At 33.2% G+C, this 26,459-nt stretch overlaps 1 protein-coding gene across 1 annotated transcript in view; it reads right to left on the reverse strand.

Annotated features, from left to right (window-relative positions):
• The window catches only part of LOC123709954 (nephrin-like), a 91,685-nt gene that overhangs the window by 37,278 nt on the left and 27,948 nt on the right, over positions 1-26,459 (reverse strand). The window contains exon 3 of the mRNA XM_045661589.1: positions 12,390-12,537. Within this exon, the coding sequence (XP_045517545.1) occupies positions 12,390-12,537 (148 nt within the window). The remainder of the gene's footprint in view (positions 1-12,389; positions 12,538-26,459) is intronic.

Consider the following 26,459-nt stretch of genomic DNA (forward strand, 5'->3'; position numbering starts at 1 on the left):
GCCCAATAATGTACAGGTAAGAGAACGACAACGCGGCATCAGGTGAGCTTCCTCTTGTTCTTTAAAAAAAAAAGTTGTTGCACATGAGTCTTATGTGTCACAGCTGCTTACAATGTTGAATAACCAAAATATTTGTAATTGAAAAAGTATGGCAACTGTAAGTCAATTTAAATTTAGAATCATAAAGATGTACGAATATGAACGTTTTTTTCTTCAAAACACAGATTAATAATTGAAAGTCTAGGGATTGTTGAATAGATAACAAAGCCAAATCGTTCTCCCATTAGCTTTATCGTAAAGCACCTAAATCATAACAGTCGTATAATTGCAATTATTGCATCACAAAAGTCGACTGGTTCAAGTCGAATGAATAATTGACGGAAAACAAACGGAAAATGTTCTAGCTCGCGAATGCCGCTATTTGCGAAACGCTTCATTACACGACTATAGCGATACACGTCTTATGTTACTGATAGTGTGAAAATATAGAGCTCTACTGGAATTCCTAAAAACAAACATTTAGATATTAAATATCATGCTATAATTTTTTCTGATCATGAAATTGTATTGTAGAAATGTGGTTTTCAAATTTTTTTGGGGTTCTTATTTCATCCTTTCCGTTAAAGGTTTTAAAACGATATCCATTTATAACAGTCTTATATCTTTACTTAAATATCATATAAACAAAATTCAAATATGCCAAGATACAAATATATACCTATTTAAAAATAGACAAAAAATCATGTCATATTTTAACACGAATGAGCTAATATTAGGTAGGTTTATGAAATTGGTATATTTCGTACTGGCCACTTTAATCACGATGTTCTCCTCTTAGGTAAGGAATTCCAAATTCAAATTTGTACAGCTATTTACTCCTGAATTTATGCTTCGATGACCGTCATTCATTTGTTTTTTCTTCTGTTTTTTTCTGTTTGCGTCACTCATTTTACAAAATGGAAAACTTAAAGTATCGCATTATTTACGAGTACGAGTTCCGCCGCGGCACTAGTGCTGCGGAAACGACTCGAAGGGTGAATGATGTGTATGGCGGTCATGTTGCGAAAGAAAACACAGTTCGTTTTTGGTTCCAACGTTTTCGTTCTGGAAATTTCTCCCTGCAGAACAAGCCCCGTGGACGGCCTGAGACCCAAGTTGATAATGAAGTATTGAAGGCTATTATGGAAGCGGAACCATCGCAAACCACGTCCGAGTTAGCTGCAGGCTGCGGTGTTAGTGATAAAACTGTTTTAATTCACTTGAAGCAAATTGGGAAGATTAAAAAGATTGAAAGGGTACCTCACGAATTGACTAAAGCAAACCGGCAAACGCACGTCGACTGCTGCGTTACATTACTGAACCGGCACAATAATGAAGGTATTTTAAACCGAATACCTGTGATGAAAAATGGATTCTTTACGATAATCGGAAGCGCTCAGTGCAATCTTTGGATCCTGGCCAGCCAGCCAAATCCTGCCCCAAGCGAAAATTAACCCCAAAAAAGTTACTTGTAAGCGTTTGGTGGACTAGTGCCTAAGGACCTAATATAAACTGTTCACTTAAACTCAATAAGTTACAATCTATTTATTTATTTATTAGTAAAGTTACAGTTAACATAAATACTATAAATTTATTTTGATTATAGTAACGAATATTATATTACATTTTAAGGTAATTAGATAATAAACACTCTTAACCTACAAAGTAATAATAATAACTTATAACTATACTTATATTAATAAACGCAGGTGCCGCGCTGAATATTCATAAATTTAGCTATTCGATTAAACATCTAGATTTCGATTCTAACCACAACATATCCTGCGACACAACTGAGCAGAAACATACGTATAGTTAAAACAGTTGGTTTCTAAACCGCGGATTAAACGTCAGATATTAATTAAAAGGGTATAAAGTTAGTAGCTTTTTGGCTGCAGCTTCATACTTTGCTGCCAACTGTGTTCATTACCAAATTAAATCTGTTTCATCTAATAAGCTTATTTGTCATATTTTGGTCTTAGTATCCAAGTAAGATTACAAGGGACCGTAAAATACTTTTAATCTCTTTAAACCGAGTGCAAGTGTGGTCGAATAAAATTTACAAAGGATTTTGTGTAATTTTGTTAAATATACTTTGAGTATTTTCGTGTGGAATCCAGCACGGGCACAGAATAAGTAATAGTATTGTTGTACGCGGCCAGGCACATGCATTATGCATAGTCTAGTTTTAAGTGAATTGAAAAATATTATACTGTGTAGAATATGAATTAAAAAATGCTATTTTGGCGAAGGGTAAGAACTATTGATGCATCCCAATTAAAAATAATTTACAACAACAACAACAATGTATGCATAATCCATGTATCTTTCTTCTTTATGATAGCTACACGTATGTTTGTCTTTGTACGGTTTTATAAATTTTGTGATGTCATGTTGTGTTTTGTTTTGCTCTGTATCACATTTTTTATTAGTGAAACTTTTTGTTGATACATCCAATGTGTTTATTTTGTGTCTTAACTTAACTTTTTTATTGTATAGATGACAAATCAATTAATAAATCACGAATCTGTATTTTAAATTAATAATAATAATCAATGGCGCTACAACATTTTTAGGTCTGGGCCTCAGATTTCTGTATCTGTTTCATGATCGTTTGTGAATTAAATAGGCAAGTAGGTGATCAGCCTTCTGTGCCTGACGCACGCCGTCGACTTTTTGGGTCTAAGGCTGTTGGTTTCCTCACGATGTTTTCCTTTACCGTTCGAGCTAATGTTAAATGCGCACATAGTAAGAAAATCCATTGGTGCACAGCCGGGGATCGAACCTACGACCTCAGGGATGAGAGTCGCACGCTGAAGCGACTAGGCCAACACTGATCTCGTATTTTAAATTACCGACTTATAAAATGCTGGAATTGACTACGAATTTTACTGCGCTTGAATCGAAATTTAATCTTTCGAATATTTTTAATGGACTCCAGCTGGAACCAGCTGCCCACTTACGATCCTTGGTATTCTGTGAGTGTTCGGTATCACTTAACATCAGGTAACCTTCTTGCCCCTGTTCTATAAAAAAACGTATTTCAAAACTCGAAACAGTTTCAAACACTAACAGTATCAAACTTGATTGAGAATGCTTTGACATGTATATTTTGAAATTTGTTATGAATAGCCCTAGTACCAGCAGTTCCTTGGTATCAAATTGTGAAAACTTGTCTTAATGAAGACCGTGGGACAGTTTAGTATAATTTACGTAGAATTTAGATATAGACACTTTGTAATTACACTATAAGTTTTATTTTAACTTAATTAGTATTCTTTAATTTTTTTTTATTTAATAATATTCCACTCACGTACCATTGTTTCCAGGGACGTTTTCTGTCTCTCAATATTTCTCTCTCTAAATTTTTACCTTTGGAAGATACAATATAAACTAAATTAGTTAGTAGAAATTCTTTTCTATAGACCTTCGGCGGCCATCAACATAATTTATTTATTTATTACATAGGTCACTGTTTGTAATAGTGAGTTGTCAAATATTGCGATGTTAAACGTCATATGTGACTTTAATTCAGCTGTCATTCGTCGTCTCGCTGTCACTTTAATTATGTCTAAATGTCCACAGATTATACCAAACTGATAATTGACAATATATTAATCCCTAAGTCCTTTATGTAATTTAGGCAAATAATGAATAGCTTAAAAGAGAAATAAAAATTTTAGCGTCAAAAGTTAACGTAGACAGGAAACAACAAAGGCTTTAGCAATGAATGAAGGAATACAAAGTGTTATCGCGTAGTCAGTACCATTCCTTAGAGCGCAACCTTCAGTCTTCTCAACAAACGATGTAACGCTTCGCTAGCAAACGAATTTTATGTGGTACAAATTATAAGCGAATAAATTCATAAAAAAAGTTTTCTATGTGTTGAACCTAAGCTACCCTAAGTATAGTAGCTTTTAGCTGCCCGAAGCCACCCGATTTTGCATCATTACGTATACGTACGTATACCAGTGATACCTAACATGGCTCATTTGTTGTATATACCGAATGTATATTCCGTAAATTTACGTTATGCATATAATATCTAATTAAATAAAAAAACAAAAAAGCTAAACACTATAAATAAAAATATAACTGCGTATAGCTCTTAGGCAACACAAATATTAAAAATTACGCTTAGCATTACATTTTTTACTGAAATACCCAATGTTTTAATCTGTATTTTATAGATTTCAATTAAAGATATTTGTATCGATAAAAAATAAATCAGTCCCATTTTAACTCAATTTCTCTGTTAATCACAATTGAGCAGAAAGAGGCGGAATAATCATTTGATAAGAAAACAGTGCTGATTTATTTTTATGAATAAGGAGGTGAAGGTATAAAAACAATACTAATGATGCAATAAAATTTTATCGCTACAGCTTATGACATACAGTATAATACAGGTAACGAACCATTGAGACACTTGTCTCGGTCGGTGCTTCGATGAAATTTCAATATCGTGTGTGGATCGAAACGCTTGAGCGGCCTCCGTGAATACAATCTGTATTTAACGGACGGACACGCGTTTACGTTGTGTATGGGAAATCCAATGGGTTAGTGGACACATGTTTGATATAAGTGTCTAAACTCAACAAATCAGTACGTTAAATCGAATACGATTACGATTTAATTAGTAAAATCTGCTTAAATTGGTTAACAGTTAAGGAAAAAAAATATTATCAAACTAAAATAAATAGAAATATACTAACTATAGGAATATAGAAATATATAACACATGATATAAAAATAATAGTAAGGTACAATACAAAGAAACATACATAAAATAAAGTTTAATTTATTAACGATTTTCAATTGAAAAGCAGTAATATTGCAACAATCAAATAAATATATTTTACATTTCCGGCTTGACTTCAGTGCGGCTTCTTACAGTACAACAGGCTCACCTAATGTTAGGTGATGCCAGAGGGTTTGCGAGTGTGTTAGTTTGTGTTTTAAGAATTTGTAAGCCCTTTTCTTGAAAGGCCCTAAGTTAACAGTAACATGTTAAACCAGTATTATCTTTTTTGTATTTCAATCACACAAAAGAGTAGTAGCAGTAGTAGTTGTTGTCTAAACAAGTAGACACGACTTAAAAATAATGCCATAATTATATAAATGTTTATCATGAGTGAATGAGCAGTGTTGGCCCAGTAGCTTCAGCGTGCGACTCTCATCCCTGAGGTCGTAGGTTCGATCCCCGGCTGTGCACCAATTGATTTTCTTTCTATGTGCGCATTTAACATTAGCTCGAACGGTGAAGGAAAACATCGTGAGGAAACCAAAAGCCTTCGACCCAAAAAGTCGACGGTGTGTGTTAGACACAGATGGCTGATCATCTTCTTGCCTATTCAGTTCACAAACGATGATGAAACAGATACAGAAATCTGAGACCCAGACCTAAAAGGTTGTAGCGCCATTGATTTTTTTTTCAAGAGTGAAATCATATTAAGAACCTCCATCCATCCATTAACCAAGGTATATCCATACTTTGAAAGAGCAAATAAGTCGTCGTGGCGATTACGAGTAGTATAGCGCTCGGTAATACTTTCCCACTTGAACTTCCTTCCTATACCTACCTTCTTGATATCGTAGGAAAACTATTGACCCTTTTGTAACATAGTACAATTAGTTGAATTCCAAGCAAACATCCCATTATAGTTGGCTTCTAAGAGCAGCTTACTCGAAGCCATTTAACTCCAGAAATTGCAATACTAATTGATGTTGAATGCGATCGATACCGTTCGAGACGGGATTTATGTGACGTCGGCTTTTACATTGATTGGTGTCATTCACGATAGCAAGCAATTTGTTTAATTCCAAAGACAAAATATAGAAAGATATATGACTAGCGAAGTAAGACACCGTAGCTCGATATTTATACGCGATTGTGGTCGAATTATAAACCTTATACTTTTCAAACTGTTACAGGTCTATAGTATATTAGTAAAAGGATCTAATGAGCAAGAAAATTTCTTATCAATTGGATTTAGGAATTATGATTGTAGCGGAATATTTTTTGATAATTGGTAGTACAAGCAAATTTATTATTGCTAGTCTATTAGATATAGGATGTTAATGTGTTATGTGAAACCATGAACGGTCACATTACCAGATACTTTTCTTAAGGAACCTAAGTCGAATTGGTTCGGAAATACTTCAGTGGGTGGCTGGTTCCACGTGGTGGAACGGAAAAACTGCCTTAAAAACGCTCAGTTGTGGAACGATGGAAGTCGAGGTGATACCGCTGTAATTCGTCGGAAATTGGACGACTGATATTGAAACCGCAGTAGGTATTAATCCGAACAACTCCTCTGGACTCTCCATGGTAGAAGATGGAGAGAGGCCTCATATCTCAACGTGACGCCAAGGGATCAAGCCGCTCTGAAAGTGACAGAAGTTTCGATACCTTAATAAAAAAAAATAATAATTTTTTGGATGACTTGAGCATAGGACGTAAAATTAAGGTATTAAATTAGCCACTAACGGCTATTGAGCAGTCAACTATTCATTCAAAGTAGGTATTTGTTCTTAATGAAATCGGTGACTAGATTTGTGATATGGAAAAAACTGAATTTATTTGCAAGAATTTTTTGTTGAATTCTATCCAATTTTCATCGATTTTCCACGCGACAGTTGGTACATGTTTTGACAAGTTTTGTTTTCATATTTTTCAACGTTTCAAAAAATGTGACTCGAATTGAGTTCTATTAATTTGTTTAGTTTTCAGTTTAGCCATGTAGATGATTAGTCTTATCTGTGTAACACACGGCGACAACTGACAGCGTATGAACAAGTTAATTGCCCATATAGAAAAATATACAGCCTGGATCCGACTTTTATACTACATATTTTCCATAACTATGCACAATGGACCTATTGAGCGTCTAAGTACGGAAACTGAGTCCACACATACATCCATAACTAATATTCAAAATAATATTTTATTCCAAACTCGAATTATTACTTCACAGCACAGTTTTTTTAGTTATATTTTTTGAAGATTGTATATGTATTCTGTATAAACTGATTTATTTATTTGACTACATAAATAGATAAAACATAAAAGGTACTTTAATACTATGAGATTTATATAAGACCGTAGGGTCCTTCAATAAAATAGCGTACCTATTATTAACAGGACGGCAACGCACTAGAGAGCCTTCTGGTAGGGTAAGTGTCCATCGTCATTCGTATCAATAGAGCATCTTGCTCCCCAAAAGACATTATTTTTTGTTTTCACACGCTGTCAAATTAAATGATCAGCCAGTCCACTATCCCACATTAAATTTATCTAGTTTCAAGATATATTTTTTTTATTGGAAATTTAATACCTGACAATGGTCAAGCAAAGACTGTAACCCCTTAAGATTTAGAACGAAATAAATCATAGAAGTAAATATTAATAGTGTTATAATTAATATAGTAACATCATTTATAGAAATTCGATTTGAATTGAGAAAGCTTTGTAATATTTCTATTCGCTAACAATATTTCGAAATTAAATACACGGTAGCTTTTGTTCAAGCAATTTCTGTTCGCTTTGGTAGTTGATATAGTGTATTTGCTTAATTTTAATGTTTACGTAGGCGATATGCATTCGTATATGTTAGAAAAAGGTTTATCTAATCAGAATTTACTAGTTTAATTACATATTAAGACCAGACAAGAGCTTGTTTAATTAATCCTGAAGTCCCAGATTGGACCTCCAACTAATACTTTTTCTAGTTACATTACAGATACAGAAGTATCAGTCTATAATAATAAATAATATTTGTCTATAATATTACAGACGTAATATTGTAGACAAGACAGTTTGATAATTCAGAGTTAACAGTTACTACAGCAATCTTATATATTTGGCCCAAATAGAAGCTACGATCTTTTACTGGATTCTTTATTCATTAATTAACTAAATGTAAGTTAAGTTTTATGTGAGTGATGATTTATTAATATGATATGGTTACTATAAGATATTATTAGGTTAGCTAATTAAGTAATAGCTTAAGACCTGCAGTAGTGACTGAATAAATGAACCGAATTGGTATTAATTGGATTTCACAACTTTTTACGGTAGGGATTTGTTTTCTTTTTTCAAAATATGTTTTAATGGCGTATATATTATCATCTCTAATGCAAGATCGTTAGAGACACTATCTCTAATGGTACTCTTTATTGTGGAAACTATCACGACTTCCGCATAAGTTCATGAATATTAAAAAAAATATAAATTATGGCATCGAGAATGATGAACACACATTTACATGCGTGTGACATAAATGTACTCGTGCATAAACGGCCTTAGCGCTACGTGGCATTTGTAGCGGTCCTAAAAAGCTGACACAGCAACAATTTATATTCAACGAGTATCACGTATGACAATTACAAGTTAGTACATTTCAAGGAAAATCTATTTCATATTTGCAAAGTGTTTATCAAGTTTTGAATTTATTTTACAATACAAATAACTTAGTATTCCAATAATTTATAATCAATGATTATGTCTAGAATGTGGCAACGTGTTCTTTTTATATACTTGAAAACCCATCTTGGATATTCTAAAAAAATCCTACAGTGTATTTGTGTATAAGTCCGGTCCCTGGCCGCCATAGTATGTGTAATATAACTAGACAAACGTCACCATAAAGAAAAACTTCTAATTGTAAATTGCATTTTTTAAATCCATTTGAATACACAAAAACATTTATCAAAATCGATACAGTTACGGAGGACTTTAATCACAAACTGGCCCCTTAAGATTTATATATATATTTTATCGTTGTTTTATCTGTAACGTACTTTCTTCACTTTTGACGTACAAAACGACCGAATTTACTTTATGGTCAATATCTGTTATAAACTACTTTCTCTGATAACGAATGCATTCAAATCAGCCAGAGAATAATTAGATTAAATGATAGGATATATGTGGCGGTTTAACATGCTTCTCGAGAGCCGATCATTTGTCGAGCGAGTGTCGCTGGCTGTCGATAATCCATTTTGTGGAGCGCTTCGTTAACCTCAGTAGGGTTGCCATTTAAAAACAAAAATTATATAATTTTCATACATCATCCGGTAGCGCTATAAGCCTGTGTAAAAGTCGTCTCCTTCGAATTCGTGAGATTTGCCAACATCTTGTTTATATAGATCATGGGGCACTTGACTCACTTGTTAAGTGATACCGCAGCTCATGGACACTCTTTTCTTGAAGGACCTTCTCATCTTCAATCTCTAGGCACCTCTCTAGACCTCCTTTAGTAAAGTATGGCTCTGGTCATCAGTGTCTCTAGCCTAGCTCACGATAATATTAAGTTGCTTCCTCTTGATTTCTGATTCCACAATAAAGTGGTGCTCGGCAGAAAGTGCCACAAAACGCGCTGTGTTGTCGAACGCCAGGCGTCGAGGTGGAAAGAATGGAATTTCGCATGCTACCTCGACGTCCGATGATGAAATTCAGCCGCAGATAAATGCGGTAGAAGATGGTGAACGGACCAACATATCTGCGTAATGCCAATGGAGGCTTGTTGATCAAGCCGATGGAAAAAATCAGGATTGTCGACGGTTCGAGCCGGAATGCGTTGGATGTATTTTTATGCCCGACACTACATGACAATTCATGATAAGTTGGAAAGAAGTCATATGTAATTAATTTATTTTATTACAATTGCAAATTATACACAACTTATCTATGAAGATTAAAATTCACAATCTTAATATAGCTATAGTTCCATTATTCAAACGTACTATATTTTTAAGGTAATCCTGATTAAACTGGAAAACCCTGGTAGTACGCCTTAATTGTATTATCATTTAGTTTGCGGCAGCCCTACAGCTAACGATGTGTACACACGACATCGAGACGGCCGCTCCTTAATAGCGAATATTCGCGAGATCAAAGTTTTTTCCTTTGCCGCAATATACTACGCTTACCTTTCAAGGTGTGCCGCAAAAGAAATTACTTTCAATTTGCTCAAGAGGCTCCTTAGAATTGATTTTAAATTTGATATAATTTTCTTATGAACCTAGTCGATATCTATAAATTCTTAAGTATCTCAATTCTTCTTAGTTTCTTTTTAAGGCAAGGAGATTATTACCAAAAAAGATATAATAGACGTTACGGTGATATACCAGCCAGGCGATTACAAATCTAACTTGTAAGTTAATACATATTTAAAAAAAATTATCGTTCAAAATTATAAATGTGTTCAAAATTTTAGAGGTTAATAAATAATTCATGATAATTAATAAATCGCAGCCAGAACGACTATTATTTATTTACGATTACACGACGCACTCAAATAATCTTTTTTTTTATTTATATTTTCTTTAGCTAATTATCTAATGTTATCGTCACAGGTATAAGATAGTAGATGAAGCACGACTAATTTCTTTTAATTTTTTTTTTTGGATAACCTTCACAGCAAATTTTTGATGTCTCGTAAGCTTTTGTCCAAGTTATATTCATTCCCATAATTTGTTCGGTGTTGTAAATGTCATAGCCATACATTGGACAGTCAGTCCGGACATATTATACGGTCTTTTCGTACGTATAATACGTACGTATAATAATATAAGTCATCATATACTCGTAGATAGTACAAGATTCAATTAAGTTTTTAATAATATCTATGTACTTGTAGGGCTAAAAAAATCTATACAGGCGATTTTTTTATTTATATATAGAATGTATAATAATTTTAGCATATTATACTTTCATTTTTCTTTTAAGCGAAGCCATTGTATATTACCATCAGACGCCGAACAATCGCCTTATCAGTAACTGAAACCAGGCGACTCGTAAGAAAGTCATGCTTAAGACTAAGCCTGGTCTATAAATCTTAGCATAACCTTTAGTAATGGGTAGCCAATGTATTGGAAAACCTTTCGTCAATGTGCCCATGATCGCCCATGTTTAACATAGCATCAGATAAGCCCGGCCGATGGCGCCTGTCTATAATATTTTTAATTAACAATAAACTTTACCAAAAGTGGTGGCCTGGTGCGGCTCTCAACCCTGAGGTCGTAGGTTCGATCCCCGGCTTTGTTTCTAAATGCGCATTTAACATTCGCTCGAACGGTGAAGGAAAACATCGTGAAGAAACCGGCTTGCCCTAAATCCAAAAAAATTACAAAAAGGTCTTTATTTTATTATATTTAAACACACATTAGTTGAATTAAAATCACGTTATTAAACTATGAACGATAAACTTTAAAGTTCCTCGCAAATATAAACTCGGCCATCGATTTTATGTTCGAATGATCGTATAATTAATGATGTTATCGTTAATCGAATTGTGATTAATTGTTATTGTGTATACACCCCCCTTTTGCCCTCACTAATTTCTGTAGAGACTTGTAAAACGTGGCTTAATTACCGGTTATTCTTACTTGTAACATCATTAACAGTTCTTTGATAAGATTTAAGGATAATATGTAACACGAACAAAATTACAACTTATTTTTACTTTGTACGTAAATATTTCTCAGTTGCAATCTAATCGTTATTCCTCCAACTTCGATTTTGTTCCCTTTGGAGATTCTTGGGTCGTGGGGTTCAAGTACACAGGCGCTAATTAAAGATTTAAGTTGGCGCCTGGTATATAGTACCGGTAACCCCAGAGCTGGTGCTTTCCTCGTTCAAAGAATAAGTATTGCAATACAACGAGGAAATGCTGCCACAGGGCGCCTAATTATGACGTTACATGCGGAACGGTGTCAGAGAGGTATCATCCTTTCGCGTTGATAGACATGTGGAGTCTCTCTGCATCTTCTACCGCATTTACCACGAAGAGTATTCAGATTAATACCTACAACGGAGTTTCATCATTGGACGTCGAGGCAAACCGAAATTTCACCCGTATCACCTCGACCGAGACGTCCGTCGTTTCAGAAATAAGCTGAACTTTAGTCCAATTACGCTTACAATAATTCGTAGCGCTAAAGATTGTGTTAGCCCAAAAAGCCCAGTGCCGGCCGTACTGCGGAAAGTGATGTTATAAATAAATCAATGCCGCTTAAAACGTGTCAGAGTAGTATTTGTCATGTCAAGTGAAGTCATGGATAAGTGAATTAAAGTTGTTTATAGGACTATTTTGGAACCTCTAAACGACTCTTTTTTAATAGCAAAGGTAGAAATGCAGCCCATACTACCAAACACCACAGGTATATAATATTTGGTACTAGGTGGACAATAATAAAAGTGTTAATAGTTATGAATATGGATCGCTTTCGAATTATACCAGAGAACCCAGAAGCATATGGCATGGCCATCGTCATGTCTTCTTCTCTGTCTCCTCTTTAACTTAAAGGATTTCGGTCTTCTAAAATGCATGTTACGGATAACTAACCTGTATAACGGTTTGCCACCAGCGTGTCGAAACCAGAGCACCATGTAGACCCTGTCCTCGTGCGAGTCCGGCTCGATGTCGCAGGGCAACGACCCCGTCCTCCCCACCACGGCCTCCACTTCCATAGTGGAAACTGGAACAAAGTCCACTACGCTTCAATTGATTTGACCTGTTCAATAATCATAAAAAGAAAATTAGCCCTTTCCAGTGAATAAGTGGTCGTAAAAGATACTGTTGATAGTTCAGGGTACCGATAAATAACCAGCATTTATATCCCGAACCCGATCTTATTTTTATACCTGACTTATTGCAAACTTCAGTTAAGTTTTTGGGTTTTAACCGTCGTGACCTCAAACAGGACACGGAGTTGATGTATTTTTGTGTCAGCCTTCCATGCCAAGCCGAAACTACGTTGTACCCAAGACCAGCTGCGTCACCAAACCACACATAATAGTAAATAACAATTAAGCCTTTATAAAAGTTATAAAACAGCGAAGTGCCCATCTATCAACTATAATCCTCAATGAAGTCGTAAATAAACGGCATTTTCATAATTATTGTTTACAGTTTAATAATTTAAATAGTGCCGAATTTTACGACGTGTGGCAACCGCGGTGGTCGGATACTAATTTATGTAGCGAAAAAGGGATTATTTCATACTTTCTATATGTCATCATTGGCCATTTCATATTTTCAGGTTACCACAAACTGTGTACGATGTATAAAATTCTGACGGCGTAACAACATTGCTATTACTTGATTACTTATGTGTCATCATAGATGTTGGGTACTGTTGACACACAATGTGTTCTAACAATAAGTATTAAGCCCATTCCTCGGCATGTCCTTACCTCAATTACACGAAAAAAATTAGGTAAATAAAGGTTGTCATTAAAGAAGCTTGTCAAAAATGAATAAGGACCCCTACATCCTAGCCTATCAGGCAGATAAGTGACCGAGTAGCTAAGCAGCAGGGAAGTCTTCCCTTTCTTAAAAAGGGACATTATTCCCTTAAAGGGTTGGCGTCTCCCGCCGGGCCCTTGCGACAACTACTCCGGAAATATCGTCATGATATTCATCGGCGAGTCGGAGCCCACTGCCCGGCGCTACCCGCGTTACTTCTCGTGCTATTATAAAGCTGATTTAGAGACGTCAAATCATTTTTGCTTTTCGAACTTTGGCATATTTGGCAGTGCTTTAGCGGAGATTGTGACTCATTATGTTTTTAATAAATTTTGGATATTAGCACAAACACTTACGATGTAATATACTGAATATACAATCAAGATCAATAAAATATCAAAAATGTTTTATAATTAATTTAATTCCTGCCTCTAACCTACAAAGAGGTTAAATGTTTAAATTCGCCATCGGCTGCGTAAACGCAAATAAAATTATAAAAAGTATCAAAGATGGAACAAATGTTATTAATTTACACAAATCGACCAAAAATTTAAACTCATATTGTACCTGCTGAGGTCCATCTACTAATAATCAGCTAATTCTAATTAAAATATTTACTATGTCATATTCTATGTTAACTCTGCAGCATATGCCGTAAAAAAAATTAGACAGTTTACTGATCAGGACACGGCCAAAATTTTGTGTCATAGCTACTTTCACAGCGTTATGTACGCTATTCAACTGTGGGGTGCTGTACCGTCCATATTTGTGCTGCAAAAGCGGGCTGTTCGAGGTAATTATCCTGTTTCCAAGGCACTCGATACGGAATAAGTTTAAGGAATTAAATATTATGACACTATCTGGTCAATATATTCTTGAAGCCTTATTGCATGTACAAAATAATATAAACGATTTTAAAACAATTAATTTAACTTCTTTTCTGACTTTCATAAGTATACTTGTTTACCTATATGAATAAAGTTATTTTGAGTTTGAGTTTAGTTTCTTAAAACATATAATCTCAGAACTCTCTCTAATACAATCAGTCGTGGATAAAAATCGATGTTAAAATTAACTTTAGTACCAATACATGCTAATTGCATAACGTATTGTTATATATCATTAACGGAAATATACGAGGTAGTACTGTGTGGAAATTTCTTATTCAAAAGGTGTATATCAAAGTTGTGCAGAAAACTTTTATGACACGACCTGCCTTTTAAGAAATAACTCGTTGTAAGCTATTTAAAGCTAATACACAGCTAATAATTTTAACACCAAACTTGATCTTTAAGGGGACTTACGACCAAAGTTTGTCTTAATTCATATCTTGAAGGAAACCACGATTTTGCCATGAATTATTTATTTTATTAAAATAGCCATAAGATTTGCACAAATTAAACCAAATGTATAATAATTATCAAATAATTTTGCTATGGACGGCCATAGACTTGGTGGTTCTGTGTGTGTGTGTGTACGTGTGTGGGAGAGAGTATGTATGTTTATTTAATATATTATGATTATGATTTTTGTCGCTACTATTTTAGTTATTCCGACACAGAATACAACGAAAACATAACTACAGCACTCTCTAAATTAATATATAATTAATTTTTAACGTTGTAGCTTTATTTTAGCATATGGTGTACATTTCAGTTTTCATTCTGTAGAAAAATAACAACCGTGAACCATTCGCGCGAAAATTGGCCTCCCGCGCGACTGAGCTTAAATTTTATAGCGGCGGCCGATCGCCTCATATATCGGCATTACGGCGAATAAATCATGAATGAATGAATGAATGAACGAAATGAATTGCGAATGAACGAACGATCGACGTTTTTGTCCGTTTTTATTACTTTTGATGGGATTACCGGATTATTTGTTGGGTTTTTGATTTTAAAATGCGGATATAATCGGATATCATTAAGCACCGAGTTCTACTTAGTTATTTGATCAAATTACTTATAAATGATTAAAAAAATAATATTATATATGTATTTAAGCATTCCTTGGTTTGGCTGCTTTGACTAGTTTTCTACCTCGACGTATTCAACCACATTGATAGCCTTATTGCGATTGACATCATACGTAAATATTGAGATTTAGAAAAAAGACTTATTTAATTTAATTATTCTGAATGAAGACTAACTTAAAACATTGTGCATTTATTAATCATGTCATAAATATTTCTTACTGTATTGACGGAATATTACTCCATTAAAATTATTTTTAGAGTCTTATAATTATGGTACCTATCTAAGTTCTCTTACTTTGTTGTATGTATGGGTTTAAGGTTTAAGCATTCTTTGAAATTTGAATTGAATGGAGCATGAGAAACATTTCTGTATATATCAGCGGTTTTTGCCTACCCGAAACAATAATTGTTTCTCCGGGAATAACTTAAAAACCCGTCGAGGTATAGAACGCTTTTAAAATGAAGGTATATTTTCCAAATATTTAGATAATTCATTGTCAAAACAATATTCAATTCTCGCGTAACACACAAAAAGCTTAAAATTATTGTCTCCTTTATTTGTATACGTTTTACAAAAATACTAAAAATTCTAAGGGTAATTTCTGTTTTTGTAGATTTAATATTATAAAGCTATTTATGAGAAACTAAAAATATTAATAGAATCGTTAATGCATCAAGCCCACTAGTCATGTCAATCAAAATTTATAATAAACTACCGGACACTAAGAAATGAAAAAAAGATACATATATTTACAAACAAACTAAAAAAACTTCTTATACGTAAATGTTATTATAGCGTTAAAGAAGATAAAAATATAGCTTAATTTCATGATTATTAATCCCTAAATATACAAAATTCAATAAATAAAAAAATGTTATTCTATGTAATTGGTACTAGCCTGGAGTGTGAAGTTTTATGTGCTGTTTTTTATTGTGTTGCTATTAGCTATGTTATATAGGTTTCGTAATGCCTTCTTTTGCTGTGCCCTAACAGGGTCCATAATATTGTACCTAGCTTTAAGCCTCATAAACATCTTTTGTAACGCTATGGAATGCAAATAAATACATGAATACATGAATAATCAATAGTGCCACATAGATATAAAAAAAGACGTTTCATGTGTTCATTAAAACTAAGAAGCCCAGCGCCGTGACTGTGGAAAAGATTCAGAAATGGGACTTAGCGCGAACATACGGGAGTTACACTTAGCGTTAATTTTTTTTTACCGCGCAACACCCAGATATCAACGCTTTGGATATTATGAGAACGACATCTAAGTTACATACAAACATATTGAGATCCATATCGCTATTAAAGGTTCCAAAGTAACACTACTTATTTTAGTCTTTAAATATTGTCATACGAAAGACACCAATGCTTGAAGGTAACACAATTCAATTCTCATAATTGAAAATATCCAATCCTCGGTTTTGTTTATGTGTATGTTTCGTGATCATTTACTTTTTCTAATAGAAGTACCTGACATAAGCCGATATTTTGGCTAATGTATACCTGCTTCCGCCGAGTACGACCTCAGTCTGAGGATGAGTCACGCACATTCTAGCGTCTACACTGCTCCTACTTTCATTGTATAAATTTGTCGTATTTAAGTCTTTCCGGCTCTCTTTGCCTAATCTGCAACTGTAAGACGCCAGGTTTGTCTAAGACGGCCACGCTTTTGATTTCCTCACGGCTTCCATTTAACTGCCTGCTTGGGAATGATTTGGTTCCTTCGGAGATTATGGCCTATCCATTTCCATTTGCGTCGCTTGATGAAAATATATATATACTTCTAATTAATTACAAGTTCTTAGGTAAATCTAAGATGTCACTCGCCTAAAAGCTAATTATTATTGTACATGAAACTTAACGTACAAGATTATTTAATTATTATTAACAGTCTGCAATAGTATTTATATTGTATTAATAACATTGCGTTTCTAAATACGTAACTTACGAACTGGTTTATTATTCTAACACAACCAAATTAGTGTATGAAATATAAATGATAGTTCAAAATATATTTACAAGTAAGTTAAAGAGCATTTAATTTCGCCGTTGTCGTCGGGTAAACAAGGCAGGTAACTCATTAGAAGCACAATGAGTTAGTACGATGACGTCACGGGCGCGCTACTACAAATTGCGTCTTGATTAAAATTAAATGTGCATACAACGGTAAGCTAAGGGTAACCCAACCCGCTCTAGTTTAAGGTTAGGTTACTTAGAAAAGAACTGGATGTATTTAGACCTATTACATATGTTTTATATGCCTTTTTCTCAAAGGGGTACACAGAGACCATAAACCTCCAATTGCTACAATGTCTTGCTCTCTCCACCCTCATAATATATTCTATATCAAATACTTGAACCGAGGCCCAGTCCTGGGGAAGGATGTTTTTATTACTTTTTATTTGATACTGTTGTAATAAAAGATGATGACACTGTTTTGCCCTTGAAAAAATAAATAATGAATCGATGTAAACTGACTGTTGACCATTTCTTGACTGTTTTTGCAGTTTGGTATACTGTCTTCTTGTCATAAAATTAATGATGATTGTAAAATGTGTGATATTAATTTTTTAAATAAAAACTGTTCCAATTGAAAATATAATTAAGTACAACGTAGATGATTGAGCAGCCGAGCTTTGCAACAAAGGTCGCTGAGCCTTATACACAATATATTAAATAGATCAAAAAAAAAACACATTTCATCTACCGTGAAATCCATGTAATACCAAGTCGGTTAATTTGTTCAGTCCCTACTTAGGTACATCCTGTCTTAAGTTATTACGTAATTAGCTAATCTAACAACATATGACCATAACTTTTATTACATAAATTCGGTCTGTCAGTAGTGAGTCTTCTAATTTTATCTACAACGAAAATAGCCTCAAACTGCTTCGAGAAAATACTTTATTGCTCGACTTGGCAATCGTACTGCCCCTAGAAATGCTTTCCGATCAATTTAGTATAAATAGTTTGGAGTGCAAACCCCTGCTGTGATTTTTAATCGACTCTAAATTGATAAATTTAATCAATTATCTGCATGAACGTTTCGTTGTTATGTGAATACGAAGTGGAAAGCGAGTATCATAAATAATTTAGTAGACGTTCAAAATTTATAAGCTATATAGATATTTCAACGACAGCCGTTTCGGGATGTCGTAAGGCTTTACGAGTCGCAAAACGTAGCGTTGACGACTGTATGTAACGTATAGATAAAAATAAACTCTAGAATAAATATTTTCATCTTTTTAATACATCTATTTAATTATTACAGTGAGGTTATGATTGTATATTTATTTATGAATACACGCCTTTTTCGTGTATCCACTTTCATGACATACACCATGGATGCTCGTCGGTTATGGGTTGTTTTGACTTGTGCCTTCTCTAGTACGTTCTGGATTTGGTCTAGGCATGTACCACAAGGTCTACCCGACTCGATGTCACCATCCTCGGTTGCCTACACATATGTCACTTCCACATTCATCGTTCCAAACCACCTAAGCGTTCCCTTTCGTATCCTTGTCACTATATCCTCCTTAATCCCACAATGTTCACGTATCTGACTATTGCTTATCTTATCACGGAATATTACACGACACATTTTTAACGCTGTCTATGTAGTTTCAACTTTTATATTTGTAAAGAACATAACAAAGATTTAATTGCTACATTATTTCAGTGTAATATAAGCTTTATTCTAAAGTGTTAATAAAAGATCCAACCCTGGGAAGCTGTGACTAATAAAACTATAACATTGTCTTTACGGGAGCGTCACTAAACTCTACTTCAATTAGAGTAGATGACGACTGATTAGTAGGTTCATATATAATCCAAATGACAACAGTCGATTTTTTTTCAAACTTTTTATAAAATTTCCATTTATATTGAAAGCGAACAAAATTATTTCTCCTTTAATATTTTATCTGTTGTATATTTTTTCCACGTTTACTGCTTACAGTAGTTGGCACTGCTGTTTCTGCCGTTTAATTTTACAGGAAAATAATTTTTATTCGAGGCCGTACTTCCAGAGATCCGCGCTCTTGTAACGAACACTAACTAAATAATAGTACATACTAAGTTGCTAAAAATGCTGCCAATACGTCGTAAATAATAAACAAGATTGCGTCTGGGAGGACATTAGCTGATATCAACGGAAATGTGAACGTTTAACGTTTGTTCCGCTCTTCAACTTCCGGTAACAAAGCTGTAGAGATTCTAGACTTGTAAAAAATTCAACGATAAACAATTTACGAGTCAAAACTCATTTTACGACGGGAATTGTCCAGGTGAAACTTTACGTTTGATTTTAATATACATACAGAGAAATGGTTCGTAAAAAGTTGTGTGATAACTTACAGTTAACAGTAAATCGGATTCAAATCTATTATGATTAAAATATTTTCATACGGTGTTGCTTATTTTATATCTTTTGGATGTACTTTTATTTTAGTTCAATTTTAAGTTCCAATTTTAGGATATGAATATGTATATATTTTGTATACTTAGACACCGCTTTAAAATATGTATAATTTCCAATGTAATGTACTGTAAATGCCGCTTGTGACTAAACGAGTATGAGCCTATTTTGACACCTTATTAATTATTATTAAGATCTAAAAGTACTTTTGGTAGATCTATATTTTTTATATAATATGTTGTTATATTCTATCTACATGAAACGTCCTAAAACGTACCAATGTTGCAATTTTTTTAATAATAAATCTGATCAAACTCTTTACAATTCTACCGCAAAAGGACAGTCAGTTTAGTCTCTTCCAGAAAACAACGACTCTTTACTTTCAACTGCGAGTATTGGAGCGGCAACGCGCTACCGATAGACTGCATCTGACCTAACAATATTCAAATTCGGTCCGTATTGCGTCGTACTAAACACAAATTTCGTCTGAAGTGTCTTATCTCAGCGCCAATACATTTTAGGGAATTTTCAATCGTATCCTAATAGAATATGGTTTATTTCTGTTTGTGTTTCATCGAATCATTCAAATAGGCTTTCTTTGTATATTCCCAAACGATTTTCAACTGCCGCAAGTTTGTGATTGAGCCAATTTGAAAAATACGTAGCATTTAGATTGCAGTGAAACTCGTTGTTTGAGTAACCTAAATCTATGAAACTGAATTTTGTATCTCCATTGCAATTTGCATAAACTTCTATTTGCCTTGATAACGAGTAAAGTATTTCGTAAACATTAAATGCAAGTAATTCGATTCATGTCCAATATTGCTTACAACTTTTACGCAGTCAGTAATTTTGGTAATTTGTAGATCGGTATTCACAAATGCTTATAGGTATTCTAAAAATTAAACGTTTTAAACTCTTGCTGCATTAAAAATGTCTATATTTTTATATTTTCATTGATCTTAATTTAGAAGTAACATTATATAAGACAAAAATGACACAGAATACATAGAATAATCGAAAACTTTTGAAAAACTGAACATAGTTCAGTTAGAAAGAACTGTTATTTATTAGTGTTAAGATAAAACCTTGTCTAGTGAACAAATAAATATCCTATCTAATTAATAAAACAATCAACTTTAAAAGTCCACCTAAGAGGTATAAATAACAAGGGATGAGAAAATGCACTTCAAATAAAAATTATAACCCTTAATATACCGGTGTATAGTCGAATTTACCGCGTATTGGTCTAAATGATAGGCTTATGATATTAAATGCTATGAATAGTATACATTAATATAACCTTGACCATAATGCTCGTCTCTTTTATTCTCTTATTTCCGAATACTCAGAGATGCTTTGACAGATTTAGAAAATCATAATTATCTAAAATATTTTATTCCCCTAGCCACAGAAGCTGCTTCCAAAAGTGTTTCGTGTATTGTGGCAAGATTTTTGCGATTTCTAGAAAAATTATGATTAATTTTAGTCAATTTATATAAACCCATAATAGATTGCACACTTGAACCTTCTTATTGGTGAAACCCCTTTAATCGCTTGCCCGTTTGGTTGTTTTTGCGTTTATCGCGTTCATATAAACAGACATTAGATACGTCCAGTAATTATTATTTTCATATTAGGATAATTACTAGATGATTATTACTACTGCAGTTCGTACAGCTGTAGCAGATACCCAAGAGACAGGAACTGGTGGGAAGTTAATTTGTCAGAGAATGGTGGAAAATTTTAGTTTCGGATGCCAATACATATTTTGGGTTGCAGAACTAGAAGAGTGAGTGCATTTATATATAAATAATTTATAGCAAAAGTTTTAATTATGTTTTAAGGTGGTAAAGTTCAGTTACATTTAGATTTTTACATAAGTTTATATTACAAATGAAAATTTTATTTGAAAATAACGCTTTACTGTGTAACAGGCACCACACGTAAAAAATAAATAATTGCTGACGGGTCGGAGAGCAACACTTTTATCTTTGCGCGGACGATACGCGTTCGGGAATTTTGGAATTGCGATTTTTGCTTTTTATCTGTGCCCGTGTCTCCTGTTAATGAAATAGTGGCTAGTTAAAATTAATGCTTTTTCAATGTTTCTTTTTATTAATAATAAAAGATGTTTTGATGTGATTGGAGGTAAAAGAGGAGGTGGCATATTTACTTAAATTTTAAATAGATAAATTTATCGATACATATTTGATTTAGTTTTTGTATTCATTTTATTATTTATCTTTCGAGTTTGCACGAAAGGAATGTTTACTGCGGTTGCCAAGATAGTTAGTGTTTTTGTACCCTTACTTAATGTATAATGTTTAAGCAATAAAAATACTTGGAGTTTAGTGCTTACCGCCGCCACAATGATCTCTGCAACACCCAACTAATAATTTAAAAAACGTTTTAAGTATTTTTATATTTTCTTAACGTGTAATTTAACGATGGCACAAAAAAATCCGAATTGGATTAATTTTTCTTTAATCTCTGACAATAAATAAACAAAAGAGTGTTTTACAAAGCTTTGTAATCCAGCAATAGACATTTCAACATTTGTTTTAACGAAAATAAGCTTTCTATATCTACTTAACCCCTTATCTTACTAATCCAAAACCAAACCGAGGTGGTTTTTATATTTACCCAAATATAATAACCATTTTTCGCTTGTTGGCTTAGTATATCAGGAAGTATTTCAAATGCGGACGTTAAGTGGACTTGTGTTTACACTTTCATCCACTCGAATCCATTTTTATTCCATTCCAAACAAACATAAGACGGAGATTCCAAATACTTTTCAAGGTTTTCCTTAATGTCACTCGTGTGAAAGTGTGAACTGTGATGCCCCAGGAAGATTTGACACGGTTGATGTATTTCTGCGGCCAGGCAAAATAACCTTTTTAGAGCACACACACGGTATTTTACAGAAAACAAGAAGAATTCAATCAAATTTATGTGTAACTTAATGTTTTTATATTAAGAATCTTTAACAAATACATAATAAATAATCGTTTCATATATAACTCCTCTTCGCAATCCAGCTTTTGTTTTCCGGCTACGGTTCTACGCGAGTCCTATTAATATTAATATCGTAATTTTACTGAAGATTTCTAATTCTTTTATAGAGAAAAACTAGGAGGAACTTTAAAAAAAATATTGATTTAGTATTTAAATAAAAAATACAACATTTTATTATATTACTAACAGTTATGGTCTTGCGTCCTATGTGTCCTTGTATTTTTTCAATGAAATAAAGCTGTATATTTATCATTGTCTTAGTTTTTTATATTCTTATGAGTATCTTAAAGCGAAAGAATTTGGTTGAAAAACTATAGTAGGTATGTTGACACAGTAGTTAGTAAAGCACTAAAGCACTTTTAAATTTGTATCTGTTTGAACTACCTTTCTGTATACAACAACGCAAATTATTATAAAAGACTTGAGTCTAAAAAAAACTAGTAAGGAAAAACAATCGTAAAAGTTATGAAAAGTATAAAAAATGCTACCCTATGTAGGTAACTTTTAAGCAAATTTATATTAAAGAAATATGATAATTCCAAGCCCGTGCGATGGTCATATGAATGAATAAAAATGTGTGCGTGTACTAGTGTACACACGTAAGGGAAACTTCTTTCTGACCTTATTTTTCAATAATAAATAACCTGATATGATGCAACTTTACAGAAATTGGTTAAATAAAGTTAAATTAGATAAAATTTAACAAAAGCCTTTTATTATCATAGATATGAATACACATAATACAATTATTTCATTTTACCTTATTACGACAAGAAAAAGATGGCGCGTAACGGAAAAATGTGACGCGTAACCGTAATTTTTTTTCCACCGCCGATAAAGAAGTTTCACTTCAAAAAATATATTTTTATATGTGTAGGACAATTCTTAGCTAGACTTGCTTTGATATATCAAAGTCACATTGTGAATATGTAATATAACAACAACAACTCTAGCAACGTTTCACATAATTTTTAGGCGCACTTTATACGCGATCAGAGCAGTCTAATAGCTCCACAGTGACTATTTATCTTGACACATTGGATTTTAGGACTTAAACTAAACTATTTAGATATAACTTGATTGTTATTTGGATATAATAATACTTGCCTTTAAATTTGGATCTATTAAATAAAATATTTAACATTTTAAAGAATATTTTTTTAAAGGTTAAGTGCCTTTATAGCGTAGGCCATATTTGGACCATAGATTTGACACCGATTGTAAAAAAATTAACTTCGACATTATTTTATATTCTTAATAAGACAATGTAAAAATTTATATGACATTTGTATGCCTATTTATATATGGCTGTATGTGCAGATATTTGTAATTGATCGATCTAACCACTGTACCACTATTTTGGCAAATAAACGATTATTATTACTATTTGAAAATGTATTACTTTTACGCAAGTAAAATAAAATTCTACATATTAACCAGATTGAAACATCAAGCAATGTGACAGTTTTTGTTTTATATACTTGTAGAGAGTGCTATAGAAATTAAACTGTTAGATATATATGTTTTAACCACGTGAACAGTGAACACACAATTTTACATGAATGTACAAAACTTAGAGAAAAACCATACCCAAATCACTATCGTTACCTATTTTCTACCGACCAAACATTCCAAAAGGTATTTATAAATTCGACGCGTATTTTTTTTGTATGTTCAAACATAGCTCCGCCGATGATCAAGGTGTCAAATTATTCAGATTTGCAGCGAATAGGTCCCACAGGAAGACCAGACCGACCAACAACTAATCACGACGACACTGAAATACCCTCATTATCAGTCTCTTTTACCAAATACTTATTTCCTATAAGAACTTAACTGCTAAAAGCTCTTCTCAATAATAATATTGTTAAAAAATGTCTTCTCTCATATTATTAAAAGAGATATTAGTCTGCTACAACTAACACAAGTTGACAAAGCCTATGTCACAAGACACTAGTTTTAACAAAAAAATTCTTCATATAAAAGCTGAAATGCTACAAAAAGCTACGCTGAACCGATCAAGAATCACTCTAATTAAACGGCTGAACCTCTATATGAAACATTTTGGCCAGCAACTAGATGGTTGCGGCTTGATTTTATTTGAAGTAATTTCTTTGACGTCGAGTGGCGCTCGCTCGGGTTGCCTTTGCTAAATCATAGATCGCTGCCTCTCACTTAATAGTTATTACTCTGTGTAATTTTATTCCCTTTTAGTAAAAAGGAGTTTTAACTTTTTTTTAAGTGGTTTACTTAGTTTTTGCCTGAAAAAGATATTTTAATGGTTTTTCCTTTTAAAAAGTTACAAGTTTCTACGAAGCTTCAAATTTTATCGATGGTTTATCTACTTATTATATTTAAACCTCGTTAAGAGTATTAAAGTTCTTTGTAAACTTACGCAGTCAAAGTATTTACTTATGAAAGGTGAAAATGTGGTGAATAAGCCGAAATGTTCATGTTGTGTCTCAATATTCTCGTAAATTAAAAATAGAGCGTCATTCCTAGTTCGATAATAAATGTTTTTTTTTTATCAGTCTATCTTGTCTATCAAACTCCATTTGGCAATTAAACACCTCTCAGGTTTACGATATGGTGGGTTGACTTAGTGGTCACGTAGATAAGATAAAATATGATTTAGTAATACAGTCTCTGAAACTCATATTTTGTCTAAATAACTTTATGTATTGTGTATTTTTGCACTTCTTGCTTTCCTTATCTAATTGTTTTTCACTGTGGTTGTCTGGTAGAGACCGCTCGAAAGCGATAAGGCCGCTAATTGCGTTTCAATGAATTACTTAGTTAATAAATATCTTTATATAAATACTTTGAAACTCTCGTGTACCAGAAACGTTGTCCAAGATTTTAATTATATATTCAAAATATAACACAGTACATAAGCATTACGTAATGTAATTATCGTATCCAGGTACACGGTCAGTTCATACGTGGAGCTAATTCCGCAATATACGGAAGGGTAGCGATCCCCGATTCCTATTTGTACTACATCATTTTGGCCTATTAGTTTAGAGATTTCTATTTCAGAATATATATCCATGGATATACGTTCTTTGATATAATAAAACAATAGAAACCGACATAATTCATTGTATTACTTAAAAATTGCTAGTAAATAATAAACGTTTCCGGGGAGAGGGGGGGTATGGGACTGAGGTAGATCTTGTTCTACGTAATTTTGTTTCTTAGTCTGAAACAATTATTGCTTCGCCCGAAACTGACCCAAGATGTGGGTAACTCAATCTCGGATATAACCTATAATTAAACGTAATATTATGTCTAATTGTGAATCTACCTAACATACACCTACATATAAAAATTACATACACATATACCTACGTATAAAAATTGAGTCATTATGCTTATTGTACAGGTGTACCATGGAGAAAGTTCTGAAGAGTATTTTTGGTTGCCATTGAAGAAAAAAGCGCACTTTTCTTGAGGGAGCTTAAGTCCAATTGGTTCGGTTTAATTCATAATTCTAAGCCTATTTGTTTCCCACATGTATCTGTGTACATTTTCTTGTCAATGTTGAACATTTATTGCGCCATATAAAGCTCCTCTAAGTACTAGAGCTTACAACTTTGCATACATCAAGTCTCATCTTTATGCGACCGCATAATTTACTTGCATTTCTACCTAAGTACTATTTACTATATAGCTTTAATGCAAATTCTTAGGTCAACGTTGACCGACTTTAAAACAGTCCATATTGTTTGAAAAAATAATTGT

The sequence above is a fragment of the Pieris brassicae genome, chromosome 5, assembly GCF_905147105.1.
Source record: "Pieris brassicae chromosome 5, ilPieBrab1.1, whole genome shotgun sequence".
NCBI classification, from domain to species: domain Eukaryota; kingdom Metazoa; phylum Arthropoda; class Insecta; order Lepidoptera; family Pieridae; genus Pieris; species Pieris brassicae.